Source organism: Gopherus flavomarginatus, chromosome 9 (assembly GCF_025201925.1).
Source record: "Gopherus flavomarginatus isolate rGopFla2 chromosome 9, rGopFla2.mat.asm, whole genome shotgun sequence".
NCBI lineage: Eukaryota > Metazoa > Chordata > Testudines > Testudinidae > Gopherus > Gopherus flavomarginatus.
Window position 1 is genome coordinate 88,261,084 of NC_066625.1, and position 25,757 is coordinate 88,286,840.

General features: G+C 41.2%; 2 protein-coding genes across 10 annotated transcripts in view; both read left to right on the forward strand.

The window, feature by feature from the left end:
* Positions 1–1,533: 1,533 nt before the first annotated feature.
* On the forward strand, positions 1,534–4,412 carry C9H15orf61 (chromosome 9 C15orf61 homolog). Of its 2 annotated transcripts, XM_050967624.1 has the most exons (3): positions 1,534–1,926; positions 4,067–4,219; positions 4,358–4,412. In XM_050967624.1, the coding sequence occupies exons 1-2, from the start codon at positions 1,593–1,595 to the stop codon at positions 4,192–4,194; spliced, it is 462 nt and encodes a 153-aa protein (XP_050823581.1). In that variant the 5' UTR covers positions 1,534–1,592; the 3' UTR covers positions 4,195–4,219; positions 4,358–4,412. The 2 variants fall into 2 exon arrangements, with proteins under 2 accessions (XP_050823581.1, XP_050823580.1); XM_050967623.1 differs by lacking the exon at positions 4,358–4,412 and having other exon boundaries at positions 4,067–4,288.
* Positions 4,413–20,661: 16,249 nt separating this feature from the next.
* Positions 20,662–25,757, forward strand: part of MAP2K5 (mitogen-activated protein kinase kinase 5) — a 188,461-nt gene continuing 183,365 nt past the window's right edge. For 6 of the 8 annotated variants that reach the window (XR_007776286.1, XR_007776287.1, XM_050967577.1 and 3 more), the window contains exon 1: positions 20,662–20,906. Coding sequence is in view for 4 of the 8 variants with exons in the window: in XM_050967577.1 (XP_050823534.1) it covers positions 20,772–20,906 (135 nt within the window). In the remaining 4 variants the exon portion in view is untranslated. The remainder of the gene's footprint in view (positions 20,907–25,757) is intronic. The other 2 variants (XM_050967581.1, XM_050967583.1) reach the window with 2 other exon arrangements.

Here is a 25,757-nt window from a genome sequence, read left to right on the forward strand (position 1 = left end):
ATCTTGAAACTCCAAACTAATATAGTTTAAAAATTAGAAGCAATTATTTTTGAATACATTCAATAGATTTCAGTCTAGCATAAATTTAAAATGTAAACACCGACTGACCATGAACTGTAATAACACAAATAGTGCTGTTGGAGTATGATGCATTAGTCCAATCCTGCATTTCAATGAACCACAGCATCAGGTTCCACTTTCTTTTTATCCTGTCATTGTTGCTGCTAATAAAGAAAGATATTAAAGCAAACTATATGCTCTATTAATTATAGGAAGGTGAACTTGAGTCAAATTTGTTACTGACAATGATTAATAATTACTGGTTCTGCAACATAGTCATGTAGTGCATTACAGTAAATAAACATGGTACATTGTTGGATAGTAATTGATTAATTAGCACTTTCATACTACACAGCTCAATGGTCTAAGATTGCTGAGTTTGAGATATTGCTCATAATTATTAAAAGAAAATAAATCTGTTCCCATTTCTCAGTTTACCCTTCTGTACAGTCATTTTTTCTCAAACAGAATGTTTAATGGTTCAAAACCTTAGGTTTTGTTTAGATAAATCATATCACAAAATTTTTAGTTATGATTTTAAAATATTCCGCTTCCAAGAGCTTTAAAATATTCAACGCAATTTCAACTTCAGATGTTGCTGTCAAACTTCACCAAATAATATCAGTGTATTTATATAACGTGGCCTAAATCAAATTTCTCCCTCACACTCAGGTTAATCTCTTTCATACTCCAGTTGCAACATGTGCCAAGAAATCATTGGGTGGCCTCTTGAATGTGTATACATGATAAAACATAACGATTAGTAGCTCGATCGGCCCACTCAGGGTTCTTTCTGATAGTTTTTGTAAATGAACATTATTAAAGCATTTTCTCAGTACTGGCTATTGATTTATCTGTCTTGAACAGGGAGGTGACAAAGGGCATGGAAGTGTGTCTAATTTCCATTTAGTTTCTGAAGTTATTTTTTGGCCGCTTCCTACAGCAGTATCCCACAACCGCTCACGTCAGCAGCAGCACAGCTTGATTTTTCTGGAGTGGGATTTCTCATGCCCTCACCCTCCCGCTTCCACAGTTTCCAGCAGGGACCCCCACTTTCCTCACAGGGACCGTGCAGACTCAGGGCCTCTCCCAGGTGACCTAGCATTCTCTCTCCCCCCACATCCACCCAGGGATCCCTATAATCAGAAGCTTCCACGATCTCCCCCAATAGCGCTGGGTGACCCCTATCATCCCCTTCAGAGACCCCCTGTAATTAGGGACCTGCCCAGCAGGGACCTCAGGTGACCTCCAGCATCCCCCTCAGGGATCCCAGAAGCAGGGCTGCCAGGTGACCCCATTATCCCTTCACACACCCCTATAACCAGGGAGCCTGCCACGTGACACCCTTCTCCCCATTCAGCAGACCCGCCCGCGTGCCCACCAGCTGCGGGAGCGAGCCGTGCCAACACCCCTCTGGTGGGCGCGCGCGCACAGCGCAAGGGGCGCGCACGGCCGAGCACGCGGGGGGCGGGGTCCGGCGGGCGGGTGTCGGGGGCGCGCGGGCCCGGCGCTGAGGGGTCTCCGCCGGTAGCATGCTGCTCTTGCGGCAGCTGCACGAGGCGGCCCTGAGGCGGCTGCTCGCGCCCGCCGGGGGGCCCGCCGCCAAGCCCAAGGCCTCCGAGGTGCTGAGCCGCCACCTGCGGCAGCGGGGCCTGCCCCACTGGACCTCGTACTGCGTGAAGTACAGCGCCGTGCGCAACGACCAGTTCGGCCTCTCGCACTTCAACTGGCAGGTGGACGGCGCCAACTACCACGTCCTGCGCACGGGCTGCTTCCCCTTCATCAAGTACCACTGCTCGCGGGCCCCGCGCCGCGACCTGGCGCTGCAGAACGCCGCCTTCACGGCCCTCAAGCTCCTCAACGCGGGTGAGCCGCGCGCCCCCGCGCCGCGCGCGCCCCGGCCGGGGCGGGCTCAGGAGTCTCCCTCAGCCCGCGCGTGGCCCTTGTCAGAGGCGGGGCGCCCCCGCCCCCAGCAGTGCTGGTGGCCATTGGCACGACTGCCGCCAACCAGGCAGCGCGGCCCAACGCGCTCGGTAACACGCGCGGGGTAGATACAATCAGTGATACCGGGGGGAGGGGATCATACAGAATCGCCCCCCCCCCCCCGAGCTGTGGGGCCCTGAGCCATTGCTTAGTCTTGTGCCAGCGCACCAGTGGCTCCTGGCTAAGATCAGGGCCCCCACACTGCACTGAGCTCCACCTCATCACTGTTAATCGCGGTAACTGATGGTGGCGGTTGTGTTTTTAAGATAAACTTGTCTAGTACAAGAATATTAACTGGCCTTTTAAAAATTGCCTATTTAACAAGTTTTGAATACTAGTGTTTAAAATACCCAGTTGCTCATTCATTCTGCTTCTAAGGAGCATTTCCTGCCTACTAACTGTCAGACTATCAAGGAAAATATTTGCACCCTACTTGATTTTTAAGTATTTTAAAAACTATATTTGACACATTTTAGCAGCTTTAACTTTTCTTTGTAAGCAGATGTATTGACTGGGATATGAGCTGTACAGGAGGGTACAACAGGGGATTTTTTTCCTATCTCCTGATTGCCGGTGTGTATGAACTTTCAGAGACTATAAAAAACAAATTAATTTATCACTGAAAACAAATCATGGGACATCAACTGAAGTAAAATGGCATACCCTGAGAAAATGTACCTATCTTATTACAAATCATTTCGAACATGGGCTAAACTCTGCCCTCAGTTAAACGGCTGCTCTTGCCATTGGATTTACTGATGTCAACATGATTGCATAGACATAAGAGAGCAGAATTTGGCTCTTGAAAATAAGTACTGGGTCTGCCATTTATTACTTGTTTGCACAGTACCTAGCACAATGAGACCCAGCCTGGTGGTGGTCTTCAGACACTACCACAATACTCATTTTTATTTATTATTCATACTACTGTAGTGCCTAGTAGCCCTAGTCATGGACCAGAGACTCATTATGTTTGTCTCTGTACTAACACTAACACTAAAAAAAAAAAGACAGTCACTGCCCCACAGAGCTTCCAATCTAAGTATAAGGTGACACAATGGTTGGATACAGTACAAAAAAAGAGACAATATTGGTCAGCATGATAGGCCGTAGTCTTAGCACATCAGCAGCCTAATTGTTTAATAATAAGAAAATATTGGTATAACATTTGTCAGTGATTTAGATGAAGAAGCAATCTATCCCCCAAACTTGTTGAACATAACATTAATCTATTACATTGTAATTTTTTTTAAAATAGTATGCGGATAATAGACATTTCATATTTAAATGTTGGTTGTTATGAGGATTGTAATCTCATTAACAAATTTTATTGGTTTTGGCTCTGGCTGTTACCAGTAAAGTGATTTACGCTACAATAATCACTGCAAATTTTACATAATTTGTATTAGAAATGCTGTCTGGGTGTTATCTTTGATTCTGTCCTCTCTCTGCCTTGATGCTTGGCTCTACTGTCCAAATCTTGCCGCTGCTTCCTCTGTAATAGCATTAAGATTGCTCTCTGTCTGCATAGTCAAAACTCTTATCCAGGTCCTCATCATCTCCTGTCTTGACTATGACAGCCCTCACATGTCCTTTTAAACCACTGCTGCTTAAGACTGTCTTTCTAGTGCTCCAGTCAGACTCTTATCCCCTGCATTGTTTGAGGGTTCAGTTCAGTAAGGTACTGAAGCACATACCTCACTTTAAACATTGAATAATCCCACTGAACTATAGTTGGACTATTCATATGCTTAAAATTAGGCACATGCATGCATAGGCATTGAATGAAGTGCCTGAGTCCATCTGCAGACTCCTTCACTGCATCAAATACAAGCTTCTTACAGTTTAAGGCCCTTCTGAGTTTAGCCCCTTACTACTTATCCACTTTGTATCTTACATATTACTATAATACAAATAATAAACAATAATAATTGCCTTCCCCATTATTTTTAGCTATTACTGTGTTAGTTTTAGTTCTCTTGGTTTGTAATGGTTGTATGTAACAAGTATTTCTCTTTTGTAGGCATCCCAACTTTATTATATGGAATTGGCTCCTGGTTTCTTGTTAGTGTCACAGAGACTGTTCACACAAGTTGTGGCCCAGTTACTATTTATTTTCTGAATAAAGAAGATGAAGGTGCCATGTACTGAAATTGTGCTTTCAAGCACTCATTTGGTGGGTTTTCACAGCTGTGGGTATTTATATATTCCTGCTGCTTTAAAATATAAACAACTTAAAAGCAAACCTTTGTTTTCAATGTGTTCCTTTTTAATGTGATGGTGTCCTCAAAAGAATTCATTTTCCTTTTTTCAGTTACAAAAACTGTTCCTGTTTCAGCGGAGGCATGAAATGAATATTGGAGTCAATGAAGATAAGCTGTTAGCAGCTTTGGAAAATGAATTGACTTTTCTACTGTCCTCAAAAGCATTAGCTCTAAAGACAGTGATTGAAATGCTTATTGCTGAGAAGAAATTTCTGATTATTTATTTAAAAAAAACTCTTTATTTATATACATCGGATAGGTTATGATATTTGTAATTTAACCTGAAGGCAAGGAACACATCTCCAAAAACGTTACACATACACCTCTACCCCGATATAATGCGGTCGTCAGGAGACAAAAAAATCTCACCCCATTATAGGTGAGACCATGTGTCACGGTATAATTCCCCACTGTGAACCTTAGCGTCCAAAAGATGGGGTACCAGCATGAATTCCTCGAAGCTCAATTACCAGCTTAGTACTTGTAGCGCTGCCACCAACCAGGAATTCCAGTGCCTGGTACACTCTGGTCCCCCCAAAACCTGGCCCGGGGACCCCCAAGACCCAGTCCCTCTGTATCTTAACATAAGGAAAGTAAACCCTTTCCCTCACCGTTGCCTCTCCCAGGCTTCCCCTCCCTGGGTTACCCTGGAAGATCGCTGTGATTCAAACTCCTTGAATCTTGAAACAGAGAGGAAAATCCACCTTCCCCCCTCCTTCTCTCTCCCCCTCCCAGACTCTCCCTGAGAGAGAAAGTAATCCTAACATAGAGAGAAACCAACCTTTCTCTCTCCCTTCCCTCTTTTCTCCCCACCAATTCCCTGGTGAATCCAGACCCCATCCCCTGGGGTCTCACCAGAATAAAAAAACAATCAGGTTGTTAAACAAGAAAAGCTTTTAATTAAAGAAAGAAAAAACAGTAAAAATTATCTTTGTAAATTTAAGATGGAATATGTTACAAGGTCTTTCAGCTATAGACACTGGGAATACCCTCCCAGCCTAAGTATACAAGTACAAATTAAAATCCTTTCAGCAAAATACAGATTTGAACTCCTTCCAGCCAAATACACATTTGCAAATAAAGAAAACAAACATAAGCCTAACTCGCCTTATCACCTAGTACTTACTACTTTGAATCTATAAGAACCTGTATCAGGGAGATTGGAGAGAAACCTAGTTACACGTCTGGTCACTCTCAGAACCCAGAGAGAACTACCACCAAACACTAACAGCACACACAAAAACTTCCCTCCCTCAAGATTTGAAAGTATCCTGTCCCTGATTGGTCCTCTGGTCAGGTGACAGCCAGGCTCACTGAACTTGTTAACCCTTTACAGTCAAAAGAGACATGAAGTACTCCTGTTAACTCCTACTATCTGTCTATGACACCATGTTATATCAAACTTGCTTTGCCCCACCCCTCCCTTGTTCCCTGACTGCTCCCTCCCTAATCACCCCCAGGACCTCACCCCCTGCCCAACCCTCCTGTCCCCTAAGTGCTCTGACCCCTATCCACCACCCCCCACTCCGTGACAGTCACTCACTGGCAGCAGCAGGAAGCAGAGCAGCCCGGCCCCAGTCTGCTCTACTCCGCCAGCTCCCAGCCACGGTGCTCTGCTTCCCACCATCTGTGAACATGGGGAGGTTGGGGAAAGGACGCCCCCCCCCCCCCCGCACTCACCTGCGGCGGGCAGCGGAGCTCTGTGGCTGGGAGCTGGCGGAGTGGAGCGGGCTGGGGCCGAGCTGTTCCACCTCTGCCGCTGCTGGTGAGTGCGGGGGGGATCCCTTCCCCCAAACCCCTCCCCCGAGCGACACAGCTGGGGCCAGGGTGAGGGGAGCAGAGCGAGCTGCTGCTGGCCCCCCGCCAATCCCCTGGACCACTCTGGAACTGTGGGGTCCCCAAAAGTGCCCTCCCACAGTTCCTGCCCCCCAGTTCTTGGGGGGGAGCCCCTGACCACCCCTGAGACCCTCTGCCCCTTATCAAACCCCTTGGCCCTGGCCTGGTCTGCCACCCTTAACACGCTGCTCAGAGCAGCATGTCAGAGCTTTACCATGTTATATGCGAACCAGTGTTATATTGGGTTGCGTTATATCGGGGTAGAGGTGTAATTGTAAATGACAAGAGTTTTAGACTCTGTGCCTAGGTATTCAACAATATATAAATTGTCCTAGTACCTAATCAGAATCTGAAGGAATCTGTAATAGCACCCTTCTTTTATGCAGATATATTGAAATGCTCTTTTAACCACACCCCACAAATTAAAATCCATATTAATGGAATACATAGTATGTGTCAACTGAACATTCACATCTAAACATATTTTAAAAGAAAAAATCTGAAAACTGGTTCCACCTTTTTCTTTCAATATCTGAATTCACAATTCTGTGGTTTTTTTGGCTATAGTTGGTTTAATCTCTCACGTCTAAAGCAGTCTAAAAGAAGCAGTTCCCCACGCTGCTTTACAGGTCTGAGGCTATTGATCCCATTAACAGTGTTTATTGTGATCAGACCAAGAGTTGCTAAACACCGCTTTATCCTCGACATATGCTCTTGTGAAATTTTGTAAACCGCTTAGCACGTGGTTGACAAACCTGTGAAAAGTGGCTCCTGCATTAAATAACCCAAATTATAACACTTAGAATTCATAGTGTCCCATATCAGTAATAAAAGCAGGTATTTTTTCTATTCATTTTTTTCTAAAGAGATCCACCAATACTCTTTTGCGAGATCAAACATGCTTAAGACATCTAGGTTTGCTCAAAATATCAAACGTTAATTCTGGGCATAAAATAAACATCTGAAACACTTACAGCATTGAGTTTTCTATAGTCAACACAAAACCTTACAGTTTATCTTACTAGCACAATGGATGAACTTTGGCCTGAGAGAGCCTTGAGGAGTTTGCTGGTGAGGAAGATAAACTGGTATGGCTGGGGGCTGACAAGTCTGATCATCAGCAAAACTCACTCTTGCTGAGGGCAAGGGGTGGCACACAGTGTCTCACAACTCTCGGTATCCCCAGCAGCATGTTACAACGTGTAAAAGACTTGAAAGGATAAAATCACTAATATGACCAATATAATTAACTGATGCAAAATACAACATACATATTCTTATTGAAAATTATTTGTAAGCAGTGAACTGTTCCATGCTTTATGAAAGAAGTGTGTCTCCTTGTCTAAAAGCAACACTAAATAAAACTTTAGTCAAAGGAGCACTTATTCTAGTATATTTAGTACTGAAGAATATTCTTGACACAAGTTGAATAAATAGCTTTCACAGAAGAAGAGACAGTGTTACATTAAGCTTCATTAATAATAAAAATCACTATTAGCATTTTGCTAGAATTGCTAGAACTGATTTCCTTTGTAATGAGCAAAAGTTAAATAACTACAGCTCATAAGTTTGAAGTCAAATACTGCTCATTCATTGCTACTGATCTTGTCAATACTTTGCGGTAAAGGTTTGGTCTCAACATGAGGCTGATAAAATGGTTTTTAATTACCAGACTATAAATACAGCTTTTCATTGGAGTTGCACCTCCATTCACTGCAGCTTGTTTGATTTCTGATAATGTGTACTGCTGACTTTGCTTACCTGTTTTTCAATAAATGCAGGCAATGTGACTCCTTGTCCATACAGTGATGGGCAAGTCTCCTTAGAGAACATCTTTGACAAACTACCCTATTGATCACTGCAATTCTGTGCTGCTAGCAGCATTAAATAGAGACTTGATTTCTTGTTCAATGCTCTCACTGTGTAACAATTAAGCAAATGTAATATTTTCTTGTATTACATGAAAATCAATAGACCTCTTGCTCTTGTGGAGTTGATCATGGTGAAGGATGAACTGGAAGATGGCTGAGGGCAAAGTTCAAATATAATATTCATTGGATTCATTAAGACTTGTGTAAGAGCTGTTGGAATACTTAGAGGAAAATATGCTATTCATAAAGGGTAATGCTTTCATTTACACAAAATGTTTGAGACATTTATTAAGTAATGGTGAATAACTATTTTAATTAACTTTAATCAAAAGTTAAAGATTAAATTGTCTCTTGTTCTCTTTCTTTGAATAAATTCTCTTTCTTTATTTGTGGGGTTCTTCTGGTCAGTCTTTGACCAAGATTTATTCTTTAGTCATGAGTTAAAAATGAAAACACTGTTGAGGGACAAGCTATGTCCCAAGAGTACTCCTCATCTGGAAAGGCTGGTGACCTTGGTGATGACTTTGGGTAGAGTTCCAGGCCCAAAGAGGAACTTCTGGAGCTCTCTTGTGCAGTCCTGCCCATGAAATGATCTTTATTAGGAGACTAGAAATCATAGAAATGGCAGGTAAGGATGGATGGATAATACTGAATTCTATGACATCTTGGCATTGGCATCTTATCAAACCTTTGCTTCAATTGACGGAAAACCATCAATTTAGATACTTGTCTAGTTCCCATCACCATCAGTTCTGGTTCTCCTTGAATCTAAGTCACCTCCTACATAGACAATCATCTGAGAAGGAACCAGGGAGTTATATTGTAAGGCTATTGCAAATCCATGTGCCTGAAACATGTGGAAGGTCCTCTGGGTTGTTTCCTGTAAGGGACCTTTGTAGTCCGTAACTTGCCTTTATTATATTCACTGCTTTGCCTTCTTGCATAGAACTATATAGTGATTTTAATAATATTTGGCCTGCTTTTGAGACAGGAACCTGTTAACCCTCAAAGTGATTACTAAAGAATTCCCAGTTATCAATATAATTAATACATAATCTATAGATCGGGTTACACCTTAGGGACAAGGTTCTGATGAGTGTGTCATCTAAAAGTGGGCATAGATGAATTCCTAGACTCTGTAGCCTGGTTGCTATCACTACCTATCCCTTTGGGAATATCTTGGTATAGCAAACAGACTGGAAGATGTGTTGTATTGACATTGAGGACAGGTGAATTCATGAAATTGCTCATGACAGAGCCTGATGGAAACATGCAGAGAAGCTTTTATCAGGTCACTAATTTTAGAAGGTCTACTGAGAGTGAAATCTAGAGTCTCCGTTCAGAATTTTGTCTTCCTCATCTAGCTGTTTGAGCAATTGAGGTCTAAAATGGCCCTAAGTCCTCCAAACCCCTTTTCCATACTATAGAGTGGTGAACATCTCTTGTCTTGAAAGACCAGTGAAATCTCTTTTAGGATAATTTGAAGTTTCTTGGCACCTCTTGATACTGGATAGGGCATGAAGAAAGAATGTAGATTAGTCTGCCATTGCAGAGAATATCCAAAGTGCACTGTTTCCAGAATTCATCTGTCTAAAGTTGACTGGGTCCATATGCATGAGAAGGGCGATATTGGTATTATGGCAGGGCCAATGGGTTGGGAATGCTATCCACTATGCTATCCAAAACTCACTGAAGCAAATGAGTGTCTGTTGATTTCAATAGGCTAAAGACCAGCCCTGGAGAGCTAGAGGGCTCAGATCTAATTAACACGTGGAGAATATGGCTGCTGGTGTTGGGCACTTGCTTGCTGTCCTGCAGGGTGCACTAATGTTGAGTTCAATTTGCCTCTTCTCCTCTTCAGTGTATTTATGGGCCTGTGGGAAAGTTAGTGAGGAGGCACAGTGCTGTTGTGCTTTTAGTATGCTGGTGACACAGAGTACTACATCTCATCCAACCCAATAAGTGCAGTTAAATGTTCTACCTAGTGTGTTGTTGAGATTGGAGCATAGATATTAGCTGGTTGAAATCCAGTCCAGATAAAACAGAGGGGACGATGGTAAATTGGAGTAAGAAGAGTGGCCTCCATTTGTTAGTTTGCAATTTGGGGATATTAGAAGATCCTAAGTTGCTGTTAGAACGGCATACAGCAGTAGCTTGTAGGAAGACCTTTTTTATGTGGCTCTGGCTAGGGTTTGACTTAATCTTTGGTTAATTATTTTTTGATTTGGGAGCTAGGTGAAGATGCTTTCATTTTTTATGTGACTGTTTTTAATTGACAGGCTCCTTTTTGTACCTACTAAATTATATGTGCACACACATGCGTATGCTTATATATCAATACTTTGTCACAGATGATTAAAATACAAAATTACCCTTCAACTTTCGGCTGACTTGGTCTGCTCTGTTCTCATTTGAAACAAAGTACAATCTACCTTGTAACTCTTGCTTTAATTATCTCTTCATTGAATACAAGGATGATGTTTAAATGAGTGAGATGACATAAGAAGGCAAGGAGCTTTGTTTCACCTCACTTAACAACTAATGCAGATAACTGAAACCTCACTCTAAACCCAATAGATCAGGTAGCTACGTTTTCAGCACTAGCCTTTTAAACAGTAATGACTACTGGGGGCATCTTAACCTAAATGAGTGCTTAGCATTACATCTTACCTGGGTCAACAGTCTAGGGTATCAGAGTTAAACTGTGTTACTGTAAATTAATGGAAAATGTAACTGCACTTTGCTGAAAGATCAATGTCCAATAAAGGCTGCACAATCAAATCTTGTTGCAATGATTGAGGTCCTTAATTGCCTTTCAAAGATAAGGTGGTAATCAACATAGGTTTAACTGATCTTTTTTACTAGTTCAATTACATGCTAATGACTAGTGCCAAGTCAGAATCTTTAACTACTTATACTTATTAAATCTTATGTTAGTAATGAAAAATTGCTTAAGCTACACAATAAAGCACAAGTCTTAATTACTATATTTCACTTTTATACCTTGTGTGTGTTTGACAAATTTGTTTCACTAGAGATTTCCCACCAATAAGAGGTATTATTAACAGAGACTATATTCCTTGGAGTACTGTTTACTAATCCAAATTGCTAAATCTAGATGTTTTGTGTATTTGTTTTAATGGAAACTTCTTGGCTAAATATCCAATAAAGCAAACTTATAATCTCCTAGGCATCTAACTGTATATAAAGATCAGTTTCTGTATCTGATGGCAGCTCCTTTTACTGCTGATCTAAAGCTATCTGTAACCTGTAGGCTGTCAGTTAGAGACATTATCAACTTGAAATCCATCATTTTTTGTAAATAAAATGTTAACAGTAGGTTTGTATATTGCACCTGCCCCTAAGTCTCCCTGCTAATTTTGTGGGCAATTAATAACGTTTTCCACTTTATTGACAATATTTTATTCTTCCCTTATTGCTGTAATGGAAAAACTCACACCAGCTGCAAGCAAAATGAAGGGCCTAATCCAATGCTTACTGATTTTAGTGAGAGCTGGAGTCAGCCTGTACTTACTATATAAAAAACACAGTGGAACAGACTGTATTTAGAACACTGTTAAAATCACAAAGTAAACGAACTAAGAGATTTTTCTCATCTTTCAGTACAATAATCTTAGGTGTTAGTTATACAACAGTAAATAGAAAAATTTCTAGCAGAAGCGATTAAAAAAAACTAAGTACTTATCTGACCTCATTACCATAGTATCCTGGTGCCTCAATCATTAATACATTTTTTCCTCACAACACTCCTGTCAGATAGGAAAGTACTATTCCCCATTTTATAGATGGGGGACTGACGCTCAGTGTTAATTAAATGTCCCTTTAACCAGTTTCAAAAAGGCAGTGTAAGCTGATGGAATGGATGAGTAGAAACAAAATATTGCAACAGGCTGTAAAGTCCATTAAATGCAAGAGAATCTTTTTAAACATAAGTCAAACAAGGGCTCTGGCCATGTTAAGGTAACTTCCACTGGTGTAACTACATCAAAGTAGCTACAAAGGTGCACATCCCTAATGTAGGGATTGCATTGGTCCAGTGTGTCTATATTATGGGTTTACACTGGTGCCACTACATTCATGTGTGCAAATTTCATTATTGTGAACGGGGCCAAAGTAAATCTAGCAAAAAGAATTAGGGCTTGTCTATACCGCGCAGCTTTTAGCGACAAGGCTGTGTTGACACAGCCTTGTCGCTAAAAGTCAGTGTGTGTAAACACGCTTTATCGGTACTTTGTTGGCACTTTTGCCTACAATAGACTTCCAGCCCTGTGAGCAGCATTAGCTTTGTCGGCAAGCCATGTTCACGCTGCCATTTGCGTTGGCAAAACTGTTGTCTTTCGTGGGGGGGCTTTTTTAAGTACCCGTGAAAGGCAAAAGTTTTTTCAATAAATTTGCAGTGTAGACAATCGCTTAGACATGAACAACATAAGTTTCCCTAATTTAGGGCACCCTAACTTGTTGCAAGCATTCTTCTGGGTCTGGCTCTGTTATAGCCGTTCCATTTGCAAAAGCACTCCGGGACAGCAAGGGAACTGGAAGTTGAAGTTAATCTTTCATGTACTGAGAAGTAAGTGCTGCTACATTGTGACACAGACAGTTAATCTTAAACCTTTCAATAATATAAAACTGACCAGAACCATTTGGCAGGTACAAAGACAGCCAAACTAAAAAAAGCATAGATCAGCTGCATAAAAGGGTTACCTGTAAAAACAACCATGTTCATAGTAATATTTAGCACTTATTTTACAGACATTAACTAGCTAACTTCCACAACATCCCCATTAAGTGAGTAAATATCCCCATTTTACGGAGTGTTGATTTTTCCCCAGTGTCACATAGTGTTTCGTTTTGTTTTTTAATCTCTAAATTAATTGATTATATTGAAGTAGTTTAGTTAACATGTCTGTGAAGGCTCTTCAGGACAATCCAAAACATTTATTCTATGCTACAATCATTTCTGGTTTATTCTAGGGATCGCCTAACCTTTTTTTAACCTAGATTTAGCCAGAAAAATTTCAAATTGGAAATAAGGCATACATTTGTAACCACAGGAACAAACTGCTGAGAGAAGTGGTGGAGTCTCCATCTCTTGATGTCCTCAAACCAAGACAAGATGCCTTTCTGGAAGATATGCTTTAGCTAAATGCAGGATCTGCTTTAGGGACACATGAGTTATGGGGCTCAATTCAGTGGTAAATGGGTGAAATTTAACAGCCTGTGGCATTACAGGAGGTCACACGAAATGATCTAATGGCCCCTTCTGGCTTTAAGCTATATGAAATGAAGAACTTGAAGATAAAATAAAAATAACTAAATTAAAACTAATGATGACAAGCCCACAGAGAGTTAGTGGCAACACCACAATTAGAAATCAGTAGTCCCTAGCTCCAGCCAGTCACTTGGCTTAGTTCTCTAGGCCATGCTGCCTCTAAATATGAAAAAGAGCAAGCCATTTAAAAGACCAAATTTAACAAAACCCACATGCAGCTATACTGTACCCCCTGGCTTACTTAGATTTCTTGCTTGTGGACCTATGTCTTGAACCAACTTGGCTTCATTCTCCTTGGGTTTCTACTTTGTTTTACTTGGCCATGTATAGTAAATTGTTTACTGTAACATGCCTTAATCTTCCTCTATAATCTTGCTAGCTATAGAAACATAAGATAATAGAACTCGATCTAAAATCGGTGCATTTCTCAAACCGTACATTTGTACAGAAGTACTTAGCTGTACATACCTTTTGGGCATTATAATTCAATTTAAATCAACTTGATAACTACAGCAAAGTGGACTTTGAGAGACAGTAGTGGCATCTTAATGTAGGGATTAAAAAAATTCCTTTAAATAAAACCTGTAATACGTGTATAGTACAACCTCACTAATTTTCATTAATGATTAGGATACTCATGGCAAATTATTGACCCTTGTGAATTAGTATGTTGAAAAAATGAAGCTTAAATAAGTTAGGATAATGCATCATAAAATGTACATTGCTCCTTAGACAAGTGTTTAGTCTTAATTATTTATGCTAATACTAGTCAATGCACTGTGGTATAGTTTATAAAATATTAAGTCTTTGTATAGCAAATAGCTATTAAACGTCTGCTGAGAAGTTGGGTAAAACCCATGATTTTTGGCATGTTCAAATTATAAACCATGCAGATACGCAAAGTTTGAATGAGGAAATTGTTGCATGGAACACAAATGTGTATCTAGTCAGCATTTAAAAATGTGAAGAAGCTATTAAGATTTTGAAATGATGGAATACTTTGCATTGTAAAGTCAGCCAGTTTGGAATCATTATTTGTTTCGTAAGGTAGAATATGTATGGTTAAGAGTTATTTTTAAAATGATTGCATCACTTTAAGCACAGTTTATGAGCACTGTACTAGTTCATTATAAAACCCAATTTATTACTTTCAGTGATATTAATAATCCCAATAGAATCAATCTGTAAAACATGATGCAAAGCAGTTCTTTACACAAGTAGTCTGATCAGGGAACACTTTCAATTTTAAAATGCAAATTTAAAAACACAACACTTCCTAAAGAACTCTTTAAATTGACTCTATAACATATATAATTTTATCCAAAAAACCCCAATGTGTTGTAGTTAATCCAAATATATAAATCTATTGGAATTATTTTTATAAGAAGAAATGCCATTAGATATGATCTGTATATGCTTAGTGATTCATGGGTCTTGTTACATACATGCTTTGTAATATATGAATTATTTAGTAAGAAAAATCACAATGATTTTGTTGTTACTCAAAAATTTATAGGTTGGCAGAAACAATTATGCAGCCCCTGAAGCTGGTCTGGTAAGGTACAGTAACATTAACACTGTATAGACTTATTTTTGATCACTTTCATTTGTAATGTTCATGCTGTAATTTTTCAGTAATTGTGCAGCATATGTAGCATTGGAATAATATTAATTTTATTAAGCATAACAATATTTTGATTATGTTTTTTCTTATTTTTAAAATAGGTACATCATTTAAAACAAGACTTAAACATTTCATTACCCGGCCTAAATCAAGAGGATCATTTCCTTAAAGTTTATAAAAAAATTCCAAATACTCTGTATCCTGAGGAAGAAACAAGTTTAAAAGTTTCATTTGGGGCCCAATTCTGGTCCCACTGAACTGAAATCATTTGAAGTTTCCCACTTACAGTGATAATTGTAAAATTGACTAAGGTATAGAAGGTCTGTGCAAACCTTCTGCATGCCTTAAACCAGTGCAAAAGAGTTACAAGGAGTAGTGGCAAAGGCATGTAGAGGTAACTCTGCAAGCCCTGTATGCATTGTAGAGGATCTGTACCCTTGCTGTGGCTACTCTGATACAGGGGAAGGCCCATAGTGTGGAAGAGTAGACACATAAGAGCTGGAGACTCTGCTCCTATCTGTATGGCTGAGTAAATTCCTTCACAAATGCTTTTAGTTCACCACACACAGTCTGATTTTTGGAATATGGGCAGGGAGGAGTGAATTGCACCCCAGTGTAACTTTAGGTTGCTATTTATCCATGCAGAAATGTTTCTTACACGTTCACCTACCTCTTTAAATCAGAAGGAAACATAGCCATGAAAATATGTCACTGGAATAATGAGCCATTTCTTGCAGGAAGCAAGGAGCTCTTCCCACCCACACTTTATAGATGTTTTTTGTCCTCTTTAGGATCAAATATTGGCCATAGCCAGAGGTAATATACTGGACTTCGTGGCCTATATATTTCAGTGTTTCTCAAACTTTTTGTGTTGTCAACCCCATTTGGACTTTAACAAAATTGTGAACCTCCCCCCCCACTAGAAAAAATTGTGATCCCTTACCTTCAGCCCAGCTCGGGGCTTCAGCCCCCCTCTGGGTTGTGGGGGAGAGGCTCTGGGCAGGGGTTCTCTGCCCTGGTTACCACATCAAAATAGGATCGCGAGCCACAGTATGAAAATCACTGATATATTTGAATCTGGCTCTCTCTAATCAGACATACTGTATGCATGGTATTGGAGATCTACATTTTTTTTTAACATTTAATGTATTAAATAACTTTTAGCACAGATGTTAACTCTTTAATCTCCATGCTCCTGTAAGGTAGTAAATATGTACTATTATTGCGGTCTTAAAGTTGGGGAAATTGCAGCAGAGGTGAAATAATTTGCCCAGAGGCACACAGAACCAGAATGAAAATTTAGCACTTGCTGACTCCCAACTATATTCCCCTCTAGTTTTCTTCATAAATTTGATTTCTGAGGTTTTCTCTTATCCAGTAATCCCCACACAGGGCTGGATGCAAATAATTCTGTTTTCTAATCTTAGGTCTGGCACTGACTCCAACTCCCTTTGTGGCCTAGGGCAAGTTTTCTGCCTCAATTTCCACTGAATAATATTTACAACAAGAATGTTGTGAAGATTAACATAGGGGGTAGCACTCTGAAGATGAATGTGCACATATAGAGAAATACATCTTGAGGAAAAGACTATATAAGTGCTAAGCATCATTTTTATTGCCTGCACTGGCCTTAAGCACAGGCACTTGCTTGAGCCCCTACAGAAAGTCAACTCACATAGTCCACTGTTGGCTGGGAGACAAAGAAGCTACTAGATCTTGGATTTATACTCCAAGGGTAACAAACAGATCCAGTAGAGTCACAATCCAACCCCTCCTCCCTCTTTCTCTATGGCTATATGGAAAAGGGGAGAGACAGGTCAACTCTTTTGTTGTACTGTAACATGTTCATGGTATGGAAAAGATTGAGAATCACTATGCTAGACTTCCCTTTTATAGCAGCACGGAACTTTAGTAGTAGAAATCTTTCAAATATAATGTTGCTTAAATGTTCTGCAGAGGGTAGGGTGACCAGATGAGAGGAAGAAAAAATCAGGACACATGACAGGGAGATCACCGGTGGAGGAAAAAAAAAAAAAGCGGGAGTACCGCAAAATATCAGGACAAACACCTAGATATCGGGACAGTCTGGTCACCCAAGCAGAGGGGGAGTACACTATAAATATGGACAAATTATTAACAAGGGAATTAATTACATGCATATTCCTTGTTGACAATATGACATCTGAATACTTTATTATTCCATTCTCTAACTGTTTACAAATTTTTCTGTGCTGAAAACAGTCTTGGAACATTCCTTATCTGATCTGGGCAAAAATACAAATAAATGAAAATCTCACTAATTCTGACAGAGCAAAAATTCTGCACGATAATATAATTGAAAGTGTGAAATAATAGATCTCCGTTATTTTATCAAATTTTGGTATATTTAGAACTTAAGTTCCCAGTGTTTATGCAAATTTGGTAAATTGAGTTGGTTCTCCCTGAAGCCCTATGAATGAAAAATATATTTGAAAAAAATCATAAAGCCATAGTAGTTCTTTGATTTTGTATCCTAGTTTTTAAAACTTAACAGAAGATGATTCATCATTGAAAGGTGCACAGGGACTTCAGGGAAAAAGTTCATTTGAACATAAATGAGGTTCATGTGGGAAATAGCAGTTCCTGAGATATTCCTGACATGGGACTATATTAAATTTCTACCGTAGCAGTTAAATTATAAAGTTATTGAACAGAGAGAGAACTTATCTCTGCTAATGGCCAAAGATGATTTTTTTCAGAAAGGCCAGACAACATCAAATCCTAATAACGGGGAGCTGGAGTATGGTGACCAGATATACTGATTTTATAGGGACTGTCCCGATATTCAGGGATTTGTTTTATAAAAGTGCCTATTACCTCCCACCCCCATTCCAATTTTTCACACTTGCTATCTGGTCACCCTAAGAGGGAGACTGTTTTAGGAATTAAATTGAATATAGTTGGCATTATTATTTTTATTGAACATGTAAGTCAAATTGTCCAGCTTGTCACTTGTAATGAATAACTAATATTAACAGGTGTAATCAGGTTATAGAGGACAACATTCAGTTTTCCTCATGCACAGCTCCCACCGAAATCAGTGAGGGAAGGTTGTGCTCATGGTTCTGCAGGGTGGACAGCCTTGTATCATCAATCCAATGAGAAATAAGCAGAGATGTGTTGTGCATAAGATTTTTTTGGTATAGTTGAGTGTGATGTGTGATGACTGGTGATTGGGTTTTGTTATTGTTTGTAGAAAAGGAAGGACATTGCAGCTTTATGCAGCTGCAGTCGTATGACTCTTGCTGTTCCTAACTTCTTAAGAGATCTGATTCTTTGAGCTCAAGTGCTTAAGGCTCATGCTTTTTGCAGAGATCCCAGGTTCATTCCCCAAAGACTACTCAAATAGGAGTATTGTTACATTTGACTATGCTGCCTTTAACTTCTAGATCCGTGATCTGCTCCTGCAGCCAAGAGGGGAAACCCAAAATCTCATCTCCAGAGTAGTAATGTTTCACAAATAGTTGTGTTGTAACTCACTGGCAATGTGGGTGGTATGTCTCCTGACAGAGGATAACAGCATGCTTTCCTCTGTGCTAGTTGCTCCTGTAAGTGAAGTTTCAAGGTTGTGGGATCCAATTCTGTTGATAATTTATGAGGGGGTAAAAAATACATATGTATAAAAGCTTATGTACCCTGAAGTAATTGCTGAAATGATTCTATATTGCAAAACGTATTTATATTTCGTTCATATGTTTTTACTCTTGTATTTTTATAAAGTCTGCCCCTCATAAAATAGGAGGTGGCAGACTAAGAGTACGTCTACACTGAAAAAAAGGTATGTCCTTAACTTGGTTTAGGTAACCTCAATTAGCCAACTTGGGATAAAATAGCAGTGAAGACAAAACAACTCGGTTTTTAACTCAGGTTTGCGGCTCGAGTACAATCCCTGCTGCCTGTAGGTTTTAACTCCAAGTTCTAACATCAATTAAAAGCCAAACTGTTGTCTTCATTCATTGCTCTTTTACCCCAATTTGCCTAATGCAGATTAGCTAACTTGAGTTAGGAGCACACTTTTTTTTTGCAATGTAGACATATCCTGAGAATGTGATTGAGTCTGAAGTGTTTGTGGAAAAATATGCTGATGAATGCAAAGAGTGGATGATCTTGCCTATGGAAGCTTCAAAATGGTCAGAACTTGATTTAATAAATTTATCTTTCCACAAAGCAAGTTTCACCCTCCAAGTGTAATGTTGGATGTTGTGCTGGCTAAATGCCTCAGGTTATTGCTGATGAGCTATCTTGCCTTTTACTTGCAGGTTACTAGTTTGAATCCTGAGCTCAGCTCATCAGGAATTATTAATTGTTCCTAACTCATGGACGATAGGTAGCTCCTATATGAGTCTAGGGTGACCAGACCGCAAATGTGAAAAATCGGGACGGGGGTGGGGCCTATATAAGAAAGACCCAAAAATCGGGACTGTCCCTATAAAATGGAGATATCTGGACACTGTAGTGTAGTCCCAGTTCCTACGTCACAAACTCACTAGTGTACTTTGTTCTAGATTATAACTGTCTCTTACTATGTATTTGTACTAGTGAGAGTTCTGGCAGCAGGGAGCAAAAAATTGCCCTACTATAAATGCGTAGGAGTTGACAACATTGTAATTATCACACACACTCTGTGGATGGGCATGGGGAGTTTAAAAAGCAGAAGATGGGTTAACCACCCATACACCTTTTTACAATTATCTCATGATTTTGGGGGCTGATGTGTGACCCCTGACCATTTGAGTTTGGCAATACTGGGGACAAGAAAACCTTTGGGAATGTTCTAACTAACTCTGAACTAGCGAGGGGCACAGATCAAGGACTCGCATGTGGGGCTGGGAAGGAGGAAATCATCAGAGGAAAGACACCTGTGCAAAAATGTCCATGTTTGGGGTGCTGGGCCTGGGGGAATGGGACCATGTGGGGCAGGGTGGGTCTCGGGGTGAGGTGGGGACTCAGGGTTGGGGCAGCCCTTGGGGTTTAATGGGGTGTCTGTGGGGTAGAGGGGAAGGAGAATCAGGATCTGAAGGGGAGCCATCAGGGTGCGGGAAGGGGGACTCAGGGGCTGAGGAGGAGCCCTGGGGGGCGGGGTATCCCTGGGGTGCACAAGAGGGAGAGGGGGTCTGGGTCTGGCCGAGGGGCGCAGTGGGGAGGCGGGGTCTGGGCCGCCCCCGGGGCCGAGGGGAGCAGCGGGGAGGGGGCTGTGGGCCCCCCGGGGCCGAGGGGAGCAGCGGGGAGGGGGCTCTGGGCCGCCCCGGGCCCGAGGGGAGCAGTGGGGAGGCGGGGTCTGGGCCGCCCCTGGGGCCGAGGGGAGCAGTGGGGAGGGGGCTGTGGGCCCCCCGGGCCCGAGGGGAGCAGTGGGGAGGCGGGGTCTGGGCCGCCCCGGGCCCGAGGGGAGCAGTGGGGAGGCGGGGTCTGGGCCGCCCCCGGGGCAGAGGGGCGCAGTAGGGAGGGGGCTGTGGGCCCCCCGGGGCCGAGGGGAGCAGTAGGGAGGGGGCTGTGGGCCCCCCGGGGCCGAGGGGAGCAGCGGGGAGGCGGGGTCTGGGCCTCCCCTGGGGCCGAGGGGCGCAGCGGGGAGGGGGCTGTGGGCCCCCCGGGGCCGAGGGGCGCGAGGGGCACAGGGGCTCTGGGCCGCCCCTCCCCAGCCTGGCGCCGCCTCCCCGCTTTTCCGGCTCCCGCGGTTTGGTTCCGGGGCAGGCCGGTCACCGCTCGGGGACGGGAGGTGGCAGCTCCGGCCAGCGGCGCATCGACCCCGGCGAGTGTCGCCCCCGGGCCGGGCTGCGGGCCCCCAGCATGTGAGGCGCCGCGGGGGGATGCTCGTACCCGGCGGCGGCCCGCCCCGCGCCATGGAGAGCCCGCCGCTCGTCATCCGCATCACCATCCCGGACGGCGGCGCCGTGGACTGGACAGTCCACCCCGCGCCGCAGCTGCTCTTCAGGGACGTGCTGGTGAGTCGCCCCCTCCGCCCCCGGGGTGCCCGGCTTCCCTCCCCTGCCGCCCCATGCCTGGCTGTGCCTTTCCCTTCCCCCAGGGCACTGGAGCAGTGGTTTTCAGCCTGGGGCCACAGAGCCCTGCGGGGCCGCAGACTATGGCTAAGATTTCCAAAGGGGTCCACATCACCACTGGAAATTTTTTAGGGGTCTGCAAATGAAATAAGGTTGAAACCCACTGCACTAAAGCATAAATGTCCCTTAGCATCAGCAAGCAGCGTTGCACTGTGGGTGCAGATTCTCTATCCTTCCCCTGACTGTCCGTAGGAAAATTAGGGTGATGAAGTTGGGTGCAGTAGCTAAAAGATTCTTTATTAATGTAAAGGGAGTTTAGGTCTCAGTTGGAGGAACATTGATCTGGAAGCTGCCTTACTCAGGACACATGGGATTTGACAGATGGAAACACTGATTAATTAGACAATTTTTATAGTATCACACACACACACACACCCGGTCTCTCTAATATCCTGGGACTGACGTGGCTACAACAACCCTGCATCCAACAATATTTACAGTAATTTTAAATGTCTCTTCAGTCAAATTATTGTAACTTAAACCAGTTTGTAAACAGACACACTGTTGAAGCTCAGTGGGAAGGGATAGGTATTTTCCAGGGCAGGGCATTCTGAGGCCAGGTCTAGGTTTGGAAGTTTTACTGATTGTTGATACACTGTATAGTCAATTGCTTGATCACGCTTTGGTTTGTTATTTCATTATGACAAATACTCAAGAGTCCAAATAACCAGTGTCTGTCAGGTTAATATGGTACAGGAAAAAGATTCTATACAATACCAGTTCCAAAGAGCATTTCCATGGAGCGGGGTTACATTCACCTTACGCAGAAGGTGTGTTCCCCAAGTTACACATTTCAGCTGGTATAATTTATATGATTTTACAAGTTACATATTTCTTTACATGTCACTAAAATCCAGCCTATCAGTTTGTTCCAGGTCCGTAACTTCTTGTTCTGTTCCTTTCTTATTTTTGTTTTGGATACTACTGATTCAGGTACTGGTCTGTGAAGGTACTTCTCTAGCTTGTACTGAGACATAGAACAAATGTATCTTGATTTTGACAAGTTTCCTATCTGCTTGTGCCAAATGCTTACTTCAGCAAATGCAAGGTGCTATGGGAAACTTAGCATAAGTTTTAGGCTATGTCACTGTTACAGTATTTGTGCTTACCAGTATCAGTGCTTAATGCATACTCATATATATAGATGGTGCAGACAATACATATTATTAATTATATATATTTATATGCTAGTCGGCATATATTAGTCAACACATATATAACTTTCCTTTTAGGGGTATGATTTTTTTTAACCAAAATATTTATACGAGGAAAAGTCCTAGAATGGACACAGTTTTACAAATATAAAGATGCCTTTTATCTGTATCCCTTATTCACCTTCTCATATTGGAATAAGTTATGTAAGCACTTTTTGTTCGCACTATGGAGGTTATATCGCTTTAGCTATATCGGTATTATTAAAGTGGTACAACTTTTATGTGTAGACAAGCCCTTAAGGAGCTGAAATTAAGTGGTCAAGTGGACACCTTGAATAATAATAACAATAACATTTATAGGATCTCTTTCTCAGAGGTGTTGGGCATGCAAAACTCCAGATGAAGTAAGCAGGAGCTGCAGATGCATAATCAGAAAACTGTTAATTTAATGTGCATTGTGAATCTGCTGGGTATGGTACAAAACAGATTGAGGCTAGGTTCGTACCCTAAGGAGGTTAAAAATTTGTAGAAGAAAAACAAATCAGAACACAGTATATCAGGTTATTTAACACAGGATGCTGCAGGATCTTTATTTTGTGAAATAAAATGATTTTTTTCTTGAATTTAACATCTTTACTCTTTGAAATCCAAAGCTGTCTCTTTAGTATTTAAATCCCTTTTTGCAAATGAGATTTAAGTTCTTAAATCAGTTTGGCATTGCAATGCTGAGTGCAGAAACACCTTAATATCTTTAAAAATCTGAGTCCTAGTGCCTAGTGTGCTGTTCTACACACTAATCTACGCCTCCATTAAGTTTAATATTCAGTTATATTCCTTCTTAAGAATTGCATCTTGGAGGAGAACTGATAATTAGCTGAAAGGTACAGATATGTTTGTTTAAAAAATCATTAAGGCCTTAATTCAGAAAGGTGCTTAAGTTGTGCCTATCTTTTGGCACTAAGTAGTTATACAGAATTGGGACTACTCACATGATTAAAATTAGACTCCTACTTAAGCACCTTGCTGAATTGGGACCTAAGTGCTACTGTTTGCAACACCACTTTGATGATTTTGTGTGTATATCAGTTTTGCAGACTTTGAAGTGATCAGTAAACAGATTTATTTAAAGATTTTTCACTAGTAAGTGGATTACAGTGCACTGATTTTTTTCATTAATCTGTCTAGATTCACATGCTGTCCCATCACCATGGAGTCTGAACACCTGGAGGAGCGGGTCTTACACTTCTCTCACTTACACTGATGTGAATTCCACAGAATTACACTGGTGTAAAAGCTGGTGTAAGTGTGAGGTGAATAAGGCCACTGGCAGCCAGGCAAACCCGGCTACAAGCAATAGGTTTTAAACGTTCAGTTTTCTTTCCTACATATACAAATTGTTTTACAGTCTTCCACAGAACAGTTCTGACAGATTTCTTGTTTAGTCTACTATTATCTGACTTTTCTCTCTGTAGTTAATGGCCTTCTGTTTTGTTGGATAAAACACCAGTTGTTCTATACACTGATTTGCTTGAACATTTGTCTGCAAGATTTATAGGATTTTATTGTTTGTGAGTTGTGGGGATTCTCCATTCTAACATCACTTATGGTAGCCTGCTGAAAGTTAGGATATCCTGAATTTGGGTCAGTGAGAGACCTCCAAAATGTTAGAGGGTAAGGGTTCCTATGCATTGGGTGAAAAGTTTATGTTCTTAACCCCAGATTAATTTTATGAATTCATGTTTTAAAGTTCGGTGTTTCATCTGGTGCATTGACTTAATAGCAAGGTGGAACACTGAGCCGAGTAAAGATACCTTACCCGTAATTCACTATGAGACAGTTTTGTGGTCTGCTCCACTTTTACAGATCTTAAATTAATAGATTTAGATTTTTTAGGTTTTTTGTTTTTTTTCCCCCCCAAATGGTAATGTAAAATGTGAACTTTAAGGTGAAAATATAAAGCAGGCTAGTAACCTGAGAGTGATGGTAAATCATAATTTTGGGAGTTTAGAGCCTGAGTTGGAGTTCTCTGAGCCCTCAAACATGGTCCTTTCTCATAGCCCACACATCTTCTCCTCACATATACGCTGCTGGTCGATTCCCAAAGCTTGTGATGGCTTAACTAAAATATATTTTATATTGACTCAATTGAAATGTGCCTATGCAGGGATTTGCAGGGTTTAAGTATCTCTTTTTAAAAACCAATTTTAGTTAAACCAGTGTAAGTTTTGTGTGTAGACAAGACCTTAGTTCTTTGTACTGAATTTGTGCAGTTAGACTGTAACCTCTTGCAGACAGGGATTATATCTTCTCAAGTGTTCTATAGAACATCTACCAGTCTCTAGAAATAACAACACCACAAATAATTCTCTTAACACTATACTGAGCTTTGTGTTGCCTACATTTTGTAATTTCTTTTTGACGGTGCAAAGTTTCCACAGAATCATTGTCATCTGTGTTGCACATCCTCTGTTATTTAAACTGTAGTATATAAAGGTAATTTATTTTAACGCATCTCAGATAAAAAGAGCAAGAAATAATTCTATATCTATAATTTGGCCCAGTTAACTCTTCACTGTTATATTTGCTGCTTTTTCATTATATTAATTATTCTATTTTAATATTGCATCTCATATTTCATTTCTTAGTTTTATTCAGAGGGAAAAAAGAAAAATAGTGGGACAGGGGTCACTGAGGGTCCCATAATGTGACATGCTGAGCACTCCAAGGTGCATAAAATTTATTTGCAATAAATAGCTTTATTTATTATTTCCTGACCAGTTTGTGACATTGTCAGTGAAAAGCTTGCCTGACATGAGAAATGAGACAGCAGGAAGGAAAGATCATGCTATGCATTTATGCCATACCCCACGTGACATAATGCAAACTCACTGTTGGCTGATGACACATTGTAGACTAGAAGGTCTGCATGAACTGATCTTCCACTGAATTTTGAGTAACTTTGATATACCCAGGGTAAAAACATTCTTGCAGTTTTTGATCTTAAAAAAAAGTTATAGCATAGAAAATGTGTTTAAAATATTAGACATAAAAATGCACCATTTGGGACAGAAATATGTAACATACACAGAAATTCTACATTTCTGGGCCTTCTGCTATATACAGTTTGATCCTGTCCTTAGAAATCATTGTTGTGGAAGTAGTTCAGGCAAGGGCGAAAAAACTTCTTAAAATAAAACACGCTGCCCAGTGTGTAGATGAGAAATATTTACACTTCTTTGATGCTTTGGCCTCATTTCTTACTGGACAACCAGGGTGTTTTTCTTATTTCAGACCAACTATGAATCCGCTCATGTATTTATGCAGGATTTAAACTTCAATTAAAATAAAATACTAATACTAAAAACTTTATAGCTCATATGGTTGCAGAGAGACTGTTCCAAATGTAAACCAGAGCTTTCTGGTGAGCCTGCAGCAAGCATCTCGAGTGCATCCCTATCCTTCAAAGCTTTCCTGTGCAGGAGCAGAGTGAAATCAACAAGATTTTAGTCATTGTCCCTCCTGCTGTTCAGATCTATAGATGCTGGTACTGGAGGAGCTGTTGCACCCCCTGGATTCAAGT

Bases quoted from the DNA above. Each gene is read 5' to 3' on its own strand.
- C9H15orf61 (XM_050967624.1), top strand. From the start codon at position 1,593: ATGCTGCTCTTGCGGCAGCTGCACGAGGCGGCCCTGAGGCGGCTGCTC. The intron at 1,927-4,066 runs GTGAGCCGCGCG...TCTCTTTTGTAG, and splicing joins CCTCAAGCTCCTCAACGCGG to GCATCCCAACTTTATTATAT.